The 16963-nt window shown below is 45.8% G+C and overlaps 1 protein-coding gene across 2 annotated transcripts in view; it reads left to right on the top strand.

The window, feature by feature from the left end:
• The window catches only part of DEPTOR (DEP domain containing MTOR interacting protein), a 118409-nt gene that overhangs the window by 23545 nt on the left and 77901 nt on the right, over nucleotides 1-16963 (top strand). For both annotated transcript variants that reach the window (XM_074943905.1, XM_074943904.1), the window contains one exon: nucleotides 16259-16437. In XM_074943905.1, coding sequence (XP_074800006.1) covers nucleotides 16259-16437 — 179 coding nt within the window. The remainder of the gene's footprint in view (nucleotides 1-16258; nucleotides 16438-16963) is intronic.

Genomic DNA, 16963 nt, shown 5'->3' with positions numbered 1-16963 from the left:
TTTAGGGGTAGTATGGAGCTGCACCTCTCCACAGAAAGGGAGTGGGGGGAGACACCGTCCGTCCCCTCCCCACCCCCGCTGCCCGAGGGAGTACATAGCCTGCTACACATCCTTCAGGAATGTAGCATATTCACACTCACCCTCTTCCCAACTGGCTGGTGTGGGAATGGATCCTGTGACACAGAAGCCCATTAGCTGTTGACACAGAGTAGTGAACTGTTATCAGGCCTAACAAACTCATTACACCTATCACATTGCTGTCATAGTATTTACCTATGAAGAATGTTGTGTGAGGTATCAAATGAAAGCTTATATTAAACTGGTTATTATAAGCTTTGCACGTTGTCTGTATGGGTGACAATTAAATTGTTGTATGTATATACTAAAAATGTTTAAACCATGTAACCAGGCACAGTTGATTAACAAGTTTGTTCAAGACAAAGGAATGTTGATTTGCCAGTCTGCCTAGGTCTCTGATGTATGCAGTGTTGTTGCAGCCATGTCAGTCCCAAGATATTAGAGAGACAAGGTGGGTGAGGGAATATCTTTTATTGGACCAACTTCTGTCGGTGAGAGAAACAAGCTTTTGAGCTTACACAGAGTGTCACGGCTAAATGCGATGTTGAACGGAACGTTTAGCATAAGTAGTTACATATTTCAAGGGACCATTCAAGGTCCACTTGAAATATGTGTTAACTACTTATGCTAAACAATCTGTTCCACCTCTTGTATTTCTCTGTAGCGCTCTGAGTATGTTTCCAGTTCCAAAAGAAGAGCTCTGTGTAAGCTCAAAAGGTTGTCTCTTTCACCAACAGAAGTTGGTCCAATAAAAGATATCACCTCGCCCACCTAGCTCTCTGATGTAAATCAAGTATTGTGAAAGCCAGAACACAATGGGAGCTGCATTTGTATGTGAGGCAACAGGAAAAGCCATGTTGACAGGGGGATGTGAAAGCATGGGAAGGCACCGGAGACTAAAACCACTCTGTTAGCCCTGGTCTACACTACAAGTTTAGGTCAAATTTAGTAGTGTTAGATTGATTTAACCCTGCACCTGTGCATACAATGAAGCGATTTTTGTCAACTTAGTGGGCTCTTAAAATTGATTTCTGTACTCCTCCCCGATGAGGGGATTAGCACTGAAATTGACATTGCCGGGTCGAATTTGGGTTAGTGTGGACGCAATTCGACAATATTGGCCTCCGGGAGCAATCCCACAGTGCTCCATTGTGACTGCTCTGGACAGCACTCTCAACTTGGATGCACTGGCCAGCTACACAGGAAAAGCCCCGCAAACTTTTGAATTTCATTTCCTGTTTGGCCACCATGGCATGACCACTCAGAGCTCATCAGCAGAGACGGCCATGGAGTCCCAGAATTGCAAAAGAGCTCCAGCATGGACCAAACGGGAGGTACTGGATCTGATCTCTGTATGGGGAGATGAATCCATGCTATCAGAACTCCATTCCAAAAGACGAAATGCCAAAATATTTGAAAAAATCTCCAAGGGCATGAAGGACAGAGGCAATCACAGGGACCCGCAGCAGTGCCGCATGAAACTTAAGGAGCTCAGGCAAGCCTACCAAAAAACGCAAGAGGCAAACACCCACTTGGGGTCAGAGCCCCAGACATGCCGCTTCTATGATGAACTGCATGCAATTCTAGGGGGTGCCCCTACAACTACCTCACACCTGTACGTGGATTCCTGCAAGGGAGTCTCATGCAACAGGGATGAGGATTTTGGGGACGAGGAAGATGATAGCGCACACCAGGCAAGCGGAGAAACCGTTCTCCCCAACAGCCAGGAACTGTTTATCACCCTGGATCCAATACCCTCCCAATCCTGGCTCCCAGACCTTGAAGGCAGAGAAGGCACCTCTGGTGAGTGTACCTTTGTAAATATAATATACGGTTTAAAAGCAAGTGTGTTTAGTGATTAATTTGCCCTGAAGACTTGGGAAGCATTCGCGGCCAGTACAGCTACTGGAAAAGTCTGTTAATATGTCTGGGGATGGAGTGGAAATCCTCCAGGGACATCTCAATGAAGCTGTCCTGGAGGTACTCCCAAAGCCTTTGCAAAAGGTTTCTGGGGAGGGCAGTCTTATTGCGTCCTCCGTGGTAGGACACTTTACCACGGCAGGCCAGGAGCACGTAGTCTGGAATCATTGCATAAGAAAGCATGGCAGTGTGTGGTCCTGGTGTTTGCTGGCATTCAAGCAACATCCGTTCTTTATCTCTCTGTGTTATCCTCAGGAGAGTGATATCATTCATGGTCACCTGGTTGAAATAGGGGAATTTTATAAAGGGAACATCAGCGGTGGCCATTCCTGCTGGGCTGTTTGCCTGTGGCCGAAAAGAAATCATCCTCGCTGTTAGCCACGCGGTGGGGGGAGGGGTGAAGCGATCATCCCAGAGAATTGGGTGTGGGAAGGGTTTAGTTGGGTTTTTGCTGCACGTTAACCCGAAAACATCAGCCCCTCCTTTTAAATGGCCAATGTGTCTTTTTCAGTTTGAATCTCCCTTTTTTTCCTCCTGCAGCTGCAAATGTTTCAACGATGCGACTACCATCTCCGTCCCAGAGGCTAGCGCAGATAAGAAGGTGAATAAACCGCACTCGCAATGAAATGTTCTCTGAGGTCATGCAGTCCACCCAAACTGAAAGAGCCCAGCAGAATGCATGGAGGCATACAATGGCAGAGTCCAGGAAAGCACAAAATGAACACGAGGACAAGTGACGGGAGCAACAGGAGAGGTGGTGGGATCAAGAGGAAAGGTGGCGGCAGCATGGTGAAAGGAGACGGGATGCAATATGCTGAGGCTACTGGAGGATCACCCTCCTCCCCAAGTTCCATAGCCTCCTCACCCAGATGCCCAAGAACGCGGGGGAGGGGGTGGCGCTCCAGGCACCCAACCACTCCACCCCAGAGGACTGTCCAAGCAACAGAAGGCTGGGATTCAATAAGTTTTGAAGTGCAGTGTGGCCTTGTCCTTCCCTCCTCCCCCACTCCACCCGGTGCTTCCCTCCTCCCCCACCCCTTCCTGGCTACCTTGGCAGTTATCCCCCTATTTGTGTGATGAATTAATAAAGAATGCATGAATTTGTAACAACAATGACTTTATTGCCTCTCCAAGCGGTGATCGAAGGGGGGAGGGGAGGGCGGTTGGCTTACAGGGAAGTAGAGTCAACCAAGGGGGTGGGTTTTCATCAAGGAGAAACAAACAGAACTGTCACACTGTAGCCTGGTCAGCCATGAAACTGGTTTTCAAAGCTTCTCTGATGCGCAGCGCGCCCTGCTGTGCTTTTCTAACCGCCTTGGTGTCTGGCTGCACGTAATCAGCAGCCAGGTGATTTGCCTCAATTTCCCACCCCGCCATAAACGTCTCCCCCTTACTCTCTCAGATATTGTGGAGCACACAGCAAGCAGTAATAACAATGGGAATATTGGTTTCGCTGCGGTCTAACCGAGTCAGTAAACTGCGCCAGCGCGCTTTTAAATGTCCAAATGCACATTCTACCACCATTCTGCACTTGCTAAGCCTATAGTTGAACAGCTCCTGACTACTGTCCAGGGTGCCTGCGTATGGCTTCATGAGCCATGGCATTAAGGGGTAGGCTGGGTCTCCAGGGATAACTATAGGCATTTCAACATCCCTAATGGTTATTTTCTGGTCTGGAAAGTAAGTCCCTTGCTGCAGCTGTTCATACAGACCAGAGTTCCTGAAGATGCGAGTGTCATGTACCTTTCCCAGCCATCCCAAGTCGATGTTGGTGAAACGTCCCTTGTGATCCACCAGTGCTTGCAGCACCATTGAAAAGTACCCCTTGAGGTTTACATACTGGCTGCCTTGGTGATCCGGTCCCAAGATAGGGATATGCGTTCTGTCTGTCACCCCACCACAGTTAGGGAATCCCATTGCAGTAAAGCCATTCACTATGACTTGCACATTTCCCAGAGTCCTTGATAGCAGCAGCTAAGTGATTGCGTTGGCTGCTTGGATCACAGCAGCCCCCACAGTAGATTTACCCACTCCAAATTGATTCTCGACTGACCGGTAGCTGTCTGGCTTTGCAAGCTTCCAGAGGGCTATCGCCACTCGCTTGTGAACTGTGAGGGCTGCTCTCCTCTTGGTATTCTTGCGCTTCAGGGCAGGGAAAAGCAAGTCACAAAGTTCCATGAAAGTGCACTTATGCATGTGAAAGTTTCGCAGTCACTGGGAATCATCCCAGACCTGCAACACTATACGGTCCCACCAGTCTGTGCTTGTTTCCCGGGCCCGGAATCGGTGTTTCACGGCATGAGCCTGCCCCATTCCCACCAGGATGGCCAAGTTGCCGGGGCCCATGCTTTGAGAGAAGTCTGTGTCCATGTCCTCATCACTCTCGTCACTGCACTGCCATCACTTCCTCGCCTGCTTTTGCAGGTTCTGGTTCTGCATATACTGATGGTAATGCGCGAGGTGTTTACAATGCTCATAACTGCTGCGGTGATCTGAGCGGGCTCCATGCTTGCTGTGGTATGGCGTCTGCAGGAGAGCAGAGTTGCTGGGGAAGCAGTAGTTGGATGACCAGTTTTGCAGACCTACTGCACCGTCTGCTGTCAGGACACAACACCTGAGTAGGCTGCACGTTCGCCGTGGTATTGCGAGACAAGAGCAGACAAGCAGAGTTGCAGGGGAAGCAGCCCTGCAAGACCACCAGGAGAGCAGAATGGCAGCGGAAGCGGTGGATGACGACGGTCATATAGAGGACCTGCGCGGTGGATTCATACCATCAGGAGAGCAGAGTGGCAGTGGAAGTGGTCGTTTGATGACAGTGGTTTGCAGTCCTACTGCACCGTCTGCTGAAAGCAGTATGGCGCCCGCATGGGAAAAAAGGTGCAAAACGATTGTCTGCCGTTGCTTTCATGGAGGGAGGGGCGACTGACGACATGTACCCAAAACCACCTGCGACAATGTTGTTGCCCCATCAGGCATTGGGAGCTCAACCCAGAATTCCAATGGGCGGTGGAGACTGCGGGAACTGTGGGATAGCTACCCACGGTGCAATGCTCCGAAAGTCGATGCTAGCCTCGGTACTGTGGACGCACTCTGCCGACTTAATGCGCTTAGTGGGGACACACACCATCAACTGTAAAAAATTGCTTTCTAAAAAATCAACTTCTATAAATTGGACCTAATTTCGTAGTGTAGACATACCCTTAAATGCAGAGAATTCAATTGTACCTTGCCCTTTCATGGGCTTCCCAAGGCTGGGGGAGAGGTCTAGCCCTTAAATCCATCCGTGACTCAGTTTCCCTATCTCCCAGCAGTGGTGTTACACTAAATCCATCTGTGTGTGAGGTGTCTGGTGAAGAACATCATAGAAAAATCTGTGCATAAGATTGCTCCCTATTTTTTTTAGGTGTGCATTTTAAAATTACAAGACTTTTCCTTGTATTGGACCAACTTCTGTTGGTGAAAGAGACAAGCTTTCGAGCTACACTGAGAAAACAAGACTTTTCCTAGCATCCAAGAAAGTGCTCTGATTTTTAGCTCAGATTCATGATGGTGATGATCTTCCAATGCTGAAAAGGAAAGTAGTTCCCAGTGCACATATTGCTATCGTAAGCGCAATGACAACTTTGCATAGGAAATACTACAGAAAGATAATTCTGTTTGTGGAAAAATTGGTGGAGGTCATGGAATCCAAATCCCAAACAGAAGGCAATGTGAATGGGGTGGCAGGTGTTACTGTGGCAGACATGTTGCTGGTGGTAGCACCTCTGACTCCTGCTGATGGAGTTGGCTGCTGTGCTGTGGGCAGGAAATCGGAAATGTTTATGGTCTCTGCCCTTTGTGGATACAGTCTGGCAAATGATTGAGGCTGTGGCATTGATTTAGTATGGGATTTGCAGAAGCACACATCATTGGCCTAACACTACTGATCTGGAAGTCATTGGTAGAATTCACTCACCCTGACTTCGAGAGCAGAACTAGGTCAGCACTGAATGCTTTTGAAAATCCCACCCTTAGGTGCTAGCTGGGTCAATTTGTACCTCACTATACATGGATCCAACAAAACACTTAAGCATGTGCGTAACTTAATACGCATAGGTAGTCCCATTGACTTCTACTGACCTACTCCTGTGCTTGAAGTTCAGCGTGTGCCTAAATGCTTTGCTGGATCAGGGCCAAAATATCTTGTCCATGTTTTTGTTAATAAGGGGCCAAATTAATTCCAAGTGTAACTTAGTTGAACTCGTTGGTGTTACACCTGGGTAGACTCTGTGCTGAGCTGGCTGAACTGAATTTGATTATCTACTCTGTTACATCAGTTTAATAAAATCAGTGAAGTTGTACCAGAATAAAATTGGTGTAGTGGAGTTCAAGCCCTTGTATTCTTCATCTGAATCTCTGCTTCTTTTCATACACTGGACTAGAAAGACACACTTTCTGTGGCTTATCTTTTCTTTTTTCAACAGTAATTCTTCACAGAATTCTTGATTTGTAACCAGCCAATGACTTCAGCCCCTTGAGGCTAAGCGTGACTGAGTGGCAAAGAAATTTTTTTTCTTTTTGCACACCTGGCACAGAATAGCTGTAAAAATGCTCCGAAGAGCTGGCTGTTGTCTGACAAAATACACCGGACTTCCCTGCATCCTGAATGGTCTGACTTCTAAAATACCTCTGCTTGCAACTGCAAGCCAGCGCTTAATTTCCATAAATACTTTTTATTAAGCACCAAGAATGAGCTGCTCAGTGTTGCGTGAGACCAAAACAAAGACAGCCCTGGCCTCAACAAAACCATTTATCAATCCTGTCCAGGGATCCACATGGCAATGTGATCCTGGCCTTGATCCGGATGCATTAGTGCACCTAGCTCAACTCTCAGATATGTATAAATTCCCTTTTTTTTTTTTTTTTGGTATGGTGCTAGTGAAAGTTATCAGGGGACCCTAGGAACCATGTCTATCCACAAGCAAGGTTCAGTGAGGCTTCAACTGACTAGGTACTGCCATCTGACTAACCTGGTTTGTGGATAGAGGAAGGGAACTTCAGGTGATTCCTGCCATCATCTATAACTTTCACTAGCACACACACACACACACACACACACACACACACGAGTTAGGTAGGTGAGCTTCCATTTTCCTTCTGACAAGGGGTAGGTTAAAAAAAATTGCCTGCATTTTGTGGTTTCCATTTGGTCCACTGTGTAAAAGCAGCCTTATAACTTCTCGTGCCCCAGAGAGACTAGGCTACAGTGCCCAACACTAAGTTGGAGATGGTTGAGTTTTCAACATAAATTTTCTTTAAGAAAATGATGACAATGTACTGTCATTGTGGTAGGCAGGGAGAGCATTAGCTTCACTGACATACAAGCAACGCAAGCTAGAGAAAATAACTAGCAATGTAACCCTGTCTGATCATGCAAGTGTTGAGCACTGCCCACCAGCTGCTCAGCAATGTTAATTCGACTGGGCCTTATTCTCTACTGCCTTGCCCCTTGTGTGGTCATTTACACTTGTGGAAAAGAGGGATCAACTCTATCATTTTGATTTGATGGCATCTTACACTCACTTTTCACAGGTGCAAATGACTGTGCACAATGAAAGGCAGTGGAGAAACAGGCCCATTGACTCTAGTGGAAGCCAAGCGCACTCATTCCGCTCAGCACCTTACGGCACCAAGCCCTATGCAGTGCCTATCCAGGCCCAGGGCATCTACATAGCAGGTATAAAAGTTATATGAAAACTCAGTTACTTTCATTGTTTAATAGGTCAGCCTTGCGGGTTAACATTATGCTCCATTGTCATAAATAAAAAGCATAGATTGGGCCCAAATTAATCGGCTTTGTTACCTTGGAAATCTTCAAAATCCAAACCTGGCTCAGGATCCAGATTTTGTCAGTGGCCTCTAGCTAGCTTCATAATGTCTCAAACGAAAACCCCAGGTCCAAATGCCCTTACATTGTGGTGGTGCTCAGATGCAAATCTGTGGGTCTGAATTTGTGGCTCTAGTCCAAGCCCCTCTCGAGGAGAAAGCTGTGTGATTCCAAGTCTAGGCTCCGAACTGTGTATTGGTGTGGCACTGAGCCTGCACTGAGTCTATTGGCATCAGTAGGGCACCATGTGGGTGTGATTGTGCATAGTCAGTTGGAGGATCAAGGCTTAGTTATCTTCTAAACTTAAAGAATTTACTAATTTCCCCCCCCCATTAACACCCCTCCCCCCCCCCCAAAAGACCATGCCAGTGACTAATTTAAGGTCACAGAAGCACTGGTATGTTGCAGCTTTTTTGGTAGGAGACATTAATATCTTTTCTTCTTTAGTGTCCCCTGAGGCCACTTATTTAAAGTCCCTCTAAGGCTGGCTCGGCATCCTGGCAACTTCTTTCCACATTGCAGACACGGCTACCTACATATATTAGAGACAGGCATGATAAGGGGAACTGATTTCAGAAGATGCTTTAAAGACAACCTTTAAAATGTTTATTTCAGGGGACAGAATTTCCTCCCTGCCACACATACTAACAGAAATATCTTCATCCAGTTTCTAGTGTAACCCACTGGTTTCAAGACTGTTCTAGCTGCTATGAATATCGGGTATCAGAACTACATAGTCTCATAGCTGAGGCATAAATAGAAAGAGGAACACATAGCTGGAAAGTGTCAGTGGTTAGTTGCTGAGAATTGGCAGGCCTGTGTAGAAATGCTTGTCCTAGGCAATAAGCATTGCATTTCCAGAATACCTTCACCTCGGCCTCTACGTGCAATGTTTATATTTTCACTGACCAACATTTTTTGGCTGGGAAGACAGAGAGAGAGTAAGGGTTTAAATGTAGAATAGAACTGTAATATTTAGGTATTTCTTGCAGCTGTTTATTTTTCTTTACTCTTTATTTTGGTATGATGAAGAGACCTAGAATGGGACTTTCAATGGTACTTTTACTCCTAAATCACCTTGGCACTTTTGAAAATCCCACCAAATATTTACCATGCTATGGGACAGATTCACTGAAGTAAATTATACACCCCCTACTTCCAGCAAGGCCTCAGGCACCCCAGGTAAATCTCAACTTGAGGGAGAACTGGTGATGTTTCTGCCACTGCCCTCCTTTGGTTTGTACATCTGGAGAGGGTCAGCTTTGTCTTTCATTGGGGCTCTTTCGGAGCAGTGGTGCAAGTGGAATCCATTTCTTACCGGTACGAGGGGGGGAGGGAGCAGCTAACGGGGGGCACGTGACCTCCTCAGATGACCCTCCACATGACTCCTCCCTGCCCTACCCCCAGCCCGGGGCCCCCATGCTCTCCCTGTCCTCTCCCCATGTTCCAGTCCCCTTACCCGGGGAGGAGTGGGCTCTGTCCTCTTCCTGCTGTGCCGGAGACTTCGGAACCATAGCGGTGAAAGGAGCAGAACGTGGGGCTGCTGGGTGCTCTACCGCCCCAGCTCTTCCATGCAGGGTCTCCTTTGTCTGTACAGCAGCCCTACAGGAGGACAGGGCTGGGGCTGGAGCAGGGGAGAGAGAGGGGGCAGGGCTGGGGGTGGTACAGTCATGCTGGAGGAGCTGCCGGCGTGGGGCCGCCTGGTGGCCCCATGTTCTGCTCTTTTCCCTGCTGCAGTTCCTGGGAGAGCCCTGAACCGCAGAGCTCTCCCGGGACCCACAGCAGGGAAAAGAGCAGAACACCTGCAGCGCAGCTGTACCACCCCCAGCCCTGTCCTGTGGCAGGGCTGCTGTAGAGATGGAAGAGACCCTGCGTGGAAGGGCTGGGAGCGGTACATCTGCGCCGGAGGAGCTGCCGGCCTGGGGCTGCCCAGTTTCCCCACGTTCTGCTCCTCCTGTGTCTTCCCGGTATGCCCTACCAGCTATAAATACATGGCTGGTAAGGTATACCGTAGCGTACCACCCTACTTGCACTGCTGTTTAGGAGTCATTGAGGGAGGGTGCTGAACCAGTGTGCTCTCTGGCTGCCCTTTTACACCCTCTCTTCTCTTCTTGTCTAGCACTTCCCACTATTTGGGCAACTTTGTTCCCAAAACCCAGCCATCCCTAGCAGAAAGGAGGTTGTGACCCTGCTTTACTCCAACACAGCCTCTTTGCTTGGCAGACGTTCTAGCACTCTGAAACCTGCAGTGGGTTTTATGACAGCAGAAGCCGGAGCAAGCCCCGAGTGAACCTGAGCCACCCAGTATTTACCTGCTAATTTCTAAGGAAGACATTGTGGTATTATACAGTGCCAATTTTAAGTTTACAAAAGCATATAAATAATTAAATGATGTATAATCCCTTCCCCTCCTTGTGTCCTCACTTTTCTGTCAAGTCCATCTTTTGAATCTGATCCTGTAAACACTTGCTGGCATGAGTAGTCACATAGAAACCAATGGGACTGTTCACTGTAGTAAGCACTACCCAAAGTAGTAAGTGTTTGCAGGGTCTGGGTCAGTAGATTTTATGCTCTTTTGGGGCAGGGACCTGTTTTCTGTGCAGTTTCTGTGAAGCTCCTAGCTACCACATTGGTGAACACTAGGAAAAAATTAGTAAGTGTGAAGAGACTCAGCAGTAAACTGTCCATTCACTGGGGTTTGTGCTGTTTAAAAACTTTGCAGTTCTACAGTCACACATGTCTTACACTATGTGATGGCATGTCTGCAAAAGAGGCCTGATCTGGTGAAAATGAAGTGGGGTGAGAATGATACAAAACCTCCTCATATACTTTTGTCTGAAATAAGCACATCAGAACCAAATTATACAATGCCAGAGCTTTGCTGGGATAAATGTAGTGACTATGTAGAAAGTGCTATACTGACAACATGGGAAGTGCTGGAGGACCAGTCAGCCTCCTTACCAGTTGTTTCAAAGAAAGGTGCAAGAAACCTCTGCAACAGATATGGCAATTCTCCTGCAATATCCTTGAAAGACCTTATTGTATTGTTTATGTATTATTGTTGTCTGGGATTAAATTCAACCTCCCTAGAGGGCAGATGTGACAGCCGTTGCAATCCTATTCAGTATCTTTGGGGTCCACTGTTTTAAATGAATGGTTTATGTATGACTGTGTTTGACTCCATGGGGGAGGGCTACCACAGCTCCTCCAGGAACTAAAAACAGTGGGTGGGAATTAAGGTAAATCAGCAAAGTTGTGTGTCCCTCCCTGCCCCAAAAGGTACTGCTTCCTGGGGGTGCTCAAATATTCTAGTTCAAATTAGATTCTCCAGAGACTGACAGACAAAAGGAAGGGCTTTCCACACACTAAGCTGGGGAGAGAGGTAGATACGCTGGAGTGTAGGGATAGGGTCCAGAGTGACCTAGACAGATTGGAGGATTGGGCTAAAAGAATCTGATGAGGTTCAACAAGCACAAGTGCAGAGTCCTTCACTTAGGACGGAAGAATCCCATGCACTGCTACAGGCTGGGGACTGACTGGCTAATCAGTAGTTCTGCAAAAAAGGACCTTGGGATTACAGTGGATGAGAAGTTGGATATGAATCAACAGTGTGCCCTTGTTGCCAAGAAGGCAAACGGCATATTGGGCTGCATTAGTAGGAGCATTACCAGCAGATCGAGGGAAGAGATTATTCCCCTCTATTCAGCACTGGTGAGTATTGCGTCCAGTTTTGGGCCTCCCATTACGGAAAGGATGAGGACAAATTGGAGAGAGTCCAGCGGAGGGCAATGAAAGTGATTAGGGGGCTGGGGCACATGATTTATGAGGAGAGGAACTGGGATTATTTAGTCTGCAGAAGAGAAGAATGAGGGGGGATTTGATAGCAGCCTTCAACTACCTGAAGGGGGGGTTCCAAAGAGGATGGAGCTCAGCTGTTCTCAGTGGTGGCAGATGACAGAACAACAAGCAATGGTTTCAAGTTGCAGGTCTAGGTTGGATATTAGGAAAAACTATTTTACTAGGAGGATGGTGAAGCACTGGAGTGGGTTACCTAGGGAGGTGGTGGAATCTCCATCCTTAGAGGTTTTTAAGGCCCGGCTTGACAAAGCCCTGGCTGGGATGATTTAGTTGGGGTTAGTCTTGCTTTGAGCCGGGGGTTGGACTAGATGACCTCCTGAGGTCTCTTCCAACTCTAATCTTCTATGATTCTATGACTTTTGGATAAATAGCCTGAGTTTAAACTGATTCAGAGGCTTCTTTCTGATACAGCATACAGACAGGACTTTCTGTTCAAGGTGGTGGGGGAGCGCTCTAATCCTTGTGGAAGGGTTGGAAGGATTCAACCTACTGAAGCTTCATAAGGTTGATGAATGACCGCTGATAGGCTTTTTAGCATGCATGTAGGTTCTTTTATTGTTTTTAATATGCTTTCTCTGTAATCCTTTCACCTGAAGAATAAATGTGCTTCCTTAGAAAGAGCTCTGTGATGAATTGTAATTCATAGCCCGTGGAGAGAAAGCAAAGTGCAGATGCTGGCCTTTTAAGCAGTCTGGCTTGCTGGGGATATAACTATATAGGCAGGGAGCTGTGCATCTGGAAAAACCCTGGTCAGGAAGGAGAGAGACGCAGTTTTCTCCCCAGGAGAGCTGACAGCTGAAAAGTCGGGAGCCTGGAGGAGGTGCCCTTGAGGGATCATAGAGAGGGGGAATACAGGTGCAGTTGCCCTGAACTGTGACAACCTCAGAAAGGATAATTTCCCTAATAGAAAACTTAATGGACAAGGAGTGGTTTCTTCCCAGGGAGTTAGTGACTAGTTTTTGGTTTCTCAACCAAAAAGCTCAATTTTTCCTTTAAGTAATGCTAATTATGATTGCTCTGCCAGTCCATGTTTTGCCTGGTAAGGAAATGAGAGATTGTTCTGGATTAGCATAAAACAGACAAATGTGCAAGCAAAGACCTACACATGCAAATATGTAAATGTTAAATACAGTGTATATTTGCTGGAAGCTTGAATATGATAAATGCATACACATGTGAATTTCAATGGGCTGAATATAGTATACGCTTTTTACTGTCCTGTTAGTTTCAGAGACCGGCGGAAATGCTCTCACATTTTTCTTCAAATAGGGCAGAATGTGGTCCCCAGTACAGAATGTCCTTGATGCCATCTTGAGTAATATGAGGAATTACATTTGTGTGATACTCTAATACTGTGATGAAGGCTGGTTTCTTGTGGTAGTTATAGTTGAGTTGCGAAGTATCAGGGGCTAGACACTAGGTGACTCTTCGATCACTCTTCAAAGGCCTCTAGAAACAAGATTCCCCCACCTTCACTAAGTTTTATGAGTAAGCTTTGCTCTGTGAATCAAACCTGTCTCTAAGTAGTTCTTGAGCAATTCTTTTTATAGCTACTTAGCTAGAGAAACCATGCTTGTGTTCTTGATCCACAGGGCTGAACACTGAAACACTTTCAGAATGCCAGAGTCCAAACATCTGCTCTGTGTAATTAAAAATAGATGCAGTAAATGTATATGGGGCTTATACATCATGATTAACACTAGGTCTTTTTAAAAATGTCTTTATTTTGTTCTGTTCAGTTAGGAGCATATAGCATGTTCAGAGTAGTGGGCTAGCCCTGTGGCCTAATGGTAGTGCTATACGTTGCTATGCAGGAGGGTTGGTTTCCCTTTCTGGTGTCACACCCCAAGCCTGTTAGGCCCAGAAGTAGTGCAAATAATTCCCCCCCCCCACCCCACCTTGGGAAAGGAGAGGTTTGAGACACGTGTCACATAATGTAATGTCTGGAATAACAGTTATTTCCCATTCCCATTTGATACTTGTGGGTAAATGCTGACTCTTGCTTGATACTAGTGCCTTTTTAACTCATATCAACACCTTATGTAGGTGCAAAGAATTGTCAGAGCCTGATTCTCCGTTTATGCCGGCGTAACTCCATTCATTTACTTTTATACCAATAGAAGTGAAAGGTTGATCAAACCCACTCTGTACATATAGATATATTTATGCTGTTTCAGTATTGTACTTTCAGATGACTGTGTAGCTTAAAAAATGGACACAGAACACTGATAATTCCAGGGTCTTTCAATAAAAAGTGCAGGCTTTTTCTTCCAAGCAAGATGACAGCTGTTACTGCGCAGCTGGAAAGTATCAGAGCTGTAAGCAAAGACATATTTTAGTTTACTATATTTCACAGTGCATAGAAGGCTTATCGTCAGTGGGTTTTGCTTTAAATACTCTCATTTGATTTCTATGTGGTTTTTAACTTAAAAGTGTTCATTTTGATGGTGTTCGTAAAGTTGCCGTTTAAACCATAATATGGACTTGGGGGAGGGGGAGCAATCTGGTTTTAGGATCAATATTGCAAATCAGAAAAGCTGGTACATTACTATTTGTGGATAGTTTTAGGTAAAACCCTTATTTAAGGCTTGTCTATGACCCAGTAATGGCATCAATAACATCCTCAGCTGACTTATTTTCCTTTTGTGGGTTTCAAAAGGAAATAGTGTGATGCTAAGGCATACTAATATCACCCTGAGAGGAAGGATTTACTAGTGTTTAGGGCCCTGCTCTGGTGACCCAGATTCAATTCCCTCCTTGGCCACAGACTTCCTGTGTGACCTTAGACAAGTCACCTAGTCTCTCTGTGCCTCAGTTCTCCATCTATAAATAGGGATAATAGCACTGCCCTACCTCCCAGGGGCATTTTGAGGATAAATACATTCAAGGTTGTGAGGTGCTGCAATACTGGGGACCATATAAATATCTTAGACTAGATTAGTTAATCAGGAATAACTATTGTTCATATAGCATTGATTTGTCCTTGTGCCAATACTTTAAACTGTTCTACCTTTTTATGCTACTTGTTTCCTGAGGACAGCCCCTGTGTGCCTGCACAGAGCCCCACTGAAGTCAATGGGACTATTCTTAGGGTGAAATTTTGGTGCCATTGAAGTAAACGGCAACACTTCCATTGATTTCAGTGGAACCAGAATTTCACTCACAGCGCATAAAGTTAAATATGTGTGTAAGTCTTTGCAATAGGAGCCCAAATTCCCCCCCCGCCCCACGCCTCTGTGACGTGCTCTATAGAGTGGTTCTTGTGCTTTCTTCATAGTTGTTATGCATAAATGGCACTATTTCACTAGGAGGGTGGTGGAGCACTGGAGTGGGTTACCTACGGAGGTGATGGAATCTCCATCCTTAGAGGTTTTTAAGGCCTAGCTTGACAAAGCCCTGGCTGAGATGATTTAGTTGGGGTTGGTCCTGCGTTGAGCAGGGGGTTGGACTAGATGACCTCCTGAGGTCTCTTCCAACCCTGATATTCTATGATTCTATAAAAAATGCAATAGTTGTCAGTAAAATTATTCATTAAAAGTGAAAAGTAATAAATAAGAATGCAGTTAACTTCTACAAAATCTCTGCCTCTTGTTCTGTAATACATAAAATAGATAAACAGATAAATATAAAAGAAGCTATCAGTTACGTTAATTTGGGAAAATGACTAATCCTAAAGCTACTGATCTTAAAAACCTTTACTTCCTGTGGTCAGTCCAGATACTCTCACGTGGGCTTTTGCCACCCATACTAAATGTGTAAGAAGCAATTGCTGGGTTTGCTTTCAAAATGTTGGGTGGGATTTTACAGCTGTCAGATCTCTGATAATGAAGCTCCTCCATTGCCAGTTGCTGAGATCAGTTTCCCATAGAAAAGAAAGTAGCGGCTGTGTGTTAGATAGTGTTGTGTGGAAACTTGTTTAGATGCTGACTTCTAAATGGCAAGCCCTGTACCTAGTATGTAGCTTCGAGAAGATGTAACCAGTGGAAGTTAAGAGGAATGGCACCACAAAAAACCTGCAGCTGAATCCATCAAGTGGGGTTAACGAATCTTTGGCAGTGGGCTTTCCCAAAATAATGCAGTAATGTCAAGCATATTAAAGGTAATGTGCGAGAATTAGTCTCAGCTCATGCCAAAGTGTTAACATTTAATTTTATTGACACACTGAGGCATGCGTTCCTGTGTTTAGCAGATTATACTGAGAATTACATCTGCTTCTCCTCCTGTTTGTTTTCCACTGTAACTGAAAATTCTCCATGTGCTGGGTTTAAAATGGTCTTTGATATTGTTTCTTTTTTCTGCTTTTCTTTCTTTCCCTAGCTGAAAATGAAAATGGTCAGTTGCCAATTTGTGTTTGTATTCTCTGCCTTTCAACAGACTCGCCACTATAACCTTTTATAATTAGGCATAATATTTATTGGGGTGTAGGTGAATTGTGTGGCAGTCAGACGCTAACATGTTACATAGAAAGGAGTCCTTTCCTCCTCTGGTTATATAGATTCTCTGCAAAGGTTATTAATAATGTGATTTGACCCACAGGCTCAGACTGCATGAAGAAAAGATAATTAAAGATCGAAGGCATCATCTCAAGACATATCCAAACTGTTTTGTTGCCAAAGAATTGATTGACTGGCTGATTGATCGCAAAGAGGCCTCAGACAGAGAGACAGCAATTAAACTTGTGCAGAAATTATTGGATTGCAGTATTATCCATCATGGTGAGTGAAACAGCAGCAGCCACAATTATTTTAAGTTTTTTTTCTTGATAACTGTGATGCAATTAACGGTAACTCCTGACCCTGCTTCTCCAGTTGAAGAAGGCCCCTGATTATTCTGCTGTATGTGGGTGAGACAGGGTTCAGGCATTCCCATGGAAAAGGGAGTCCTTACATCCTGTGCCTTGCTTATCTCTGCTCCATGGGGTCTCCCGTACATGACAGTGTGCAGGGGTGACTAAATAGAGATGTAAGGGTGGAGCCTGCAGAGCCATGACTACTCAAATCCATTGTCCATTTCCCTCTGTAAAGGGGGATGCAGTTGCTTCAGACAACACTGTTGCCTTAGTGCAGGGGTGGGCAAACTTTTTGGCCCGAGGGCCACATCGGGGTTGCAAAACTGTATGGAGGGCTGGGTAGGGAAGGCTGTGCCTCCTCAAACAGCCTGGCCCTCACCCCCTATCCGCCCCCTCCCAATTCTGCCCCATGGCTACCCCCCTCAGAACCCCCGACCCATCCAATCCCCCCT

Source organism: Natator depressus, chromosome 2 (genome assembly GCF_965152275.1).
Source record: "Natator depressus isolate rNatDep1 chromosome 2, rNatDep2.hap1, whole genome shotgun sequence".
Lineage (NCBI taxonomy): Eukaryota > Metazoa > Chordata > Testudines > Cheloniidae > Natator > Natator depressus.
The sequence above is the reverse complement of the archived record's forward strand: the minus strand, read 5'-3'. Positions and strand labels throughout refer to the sequence as shown.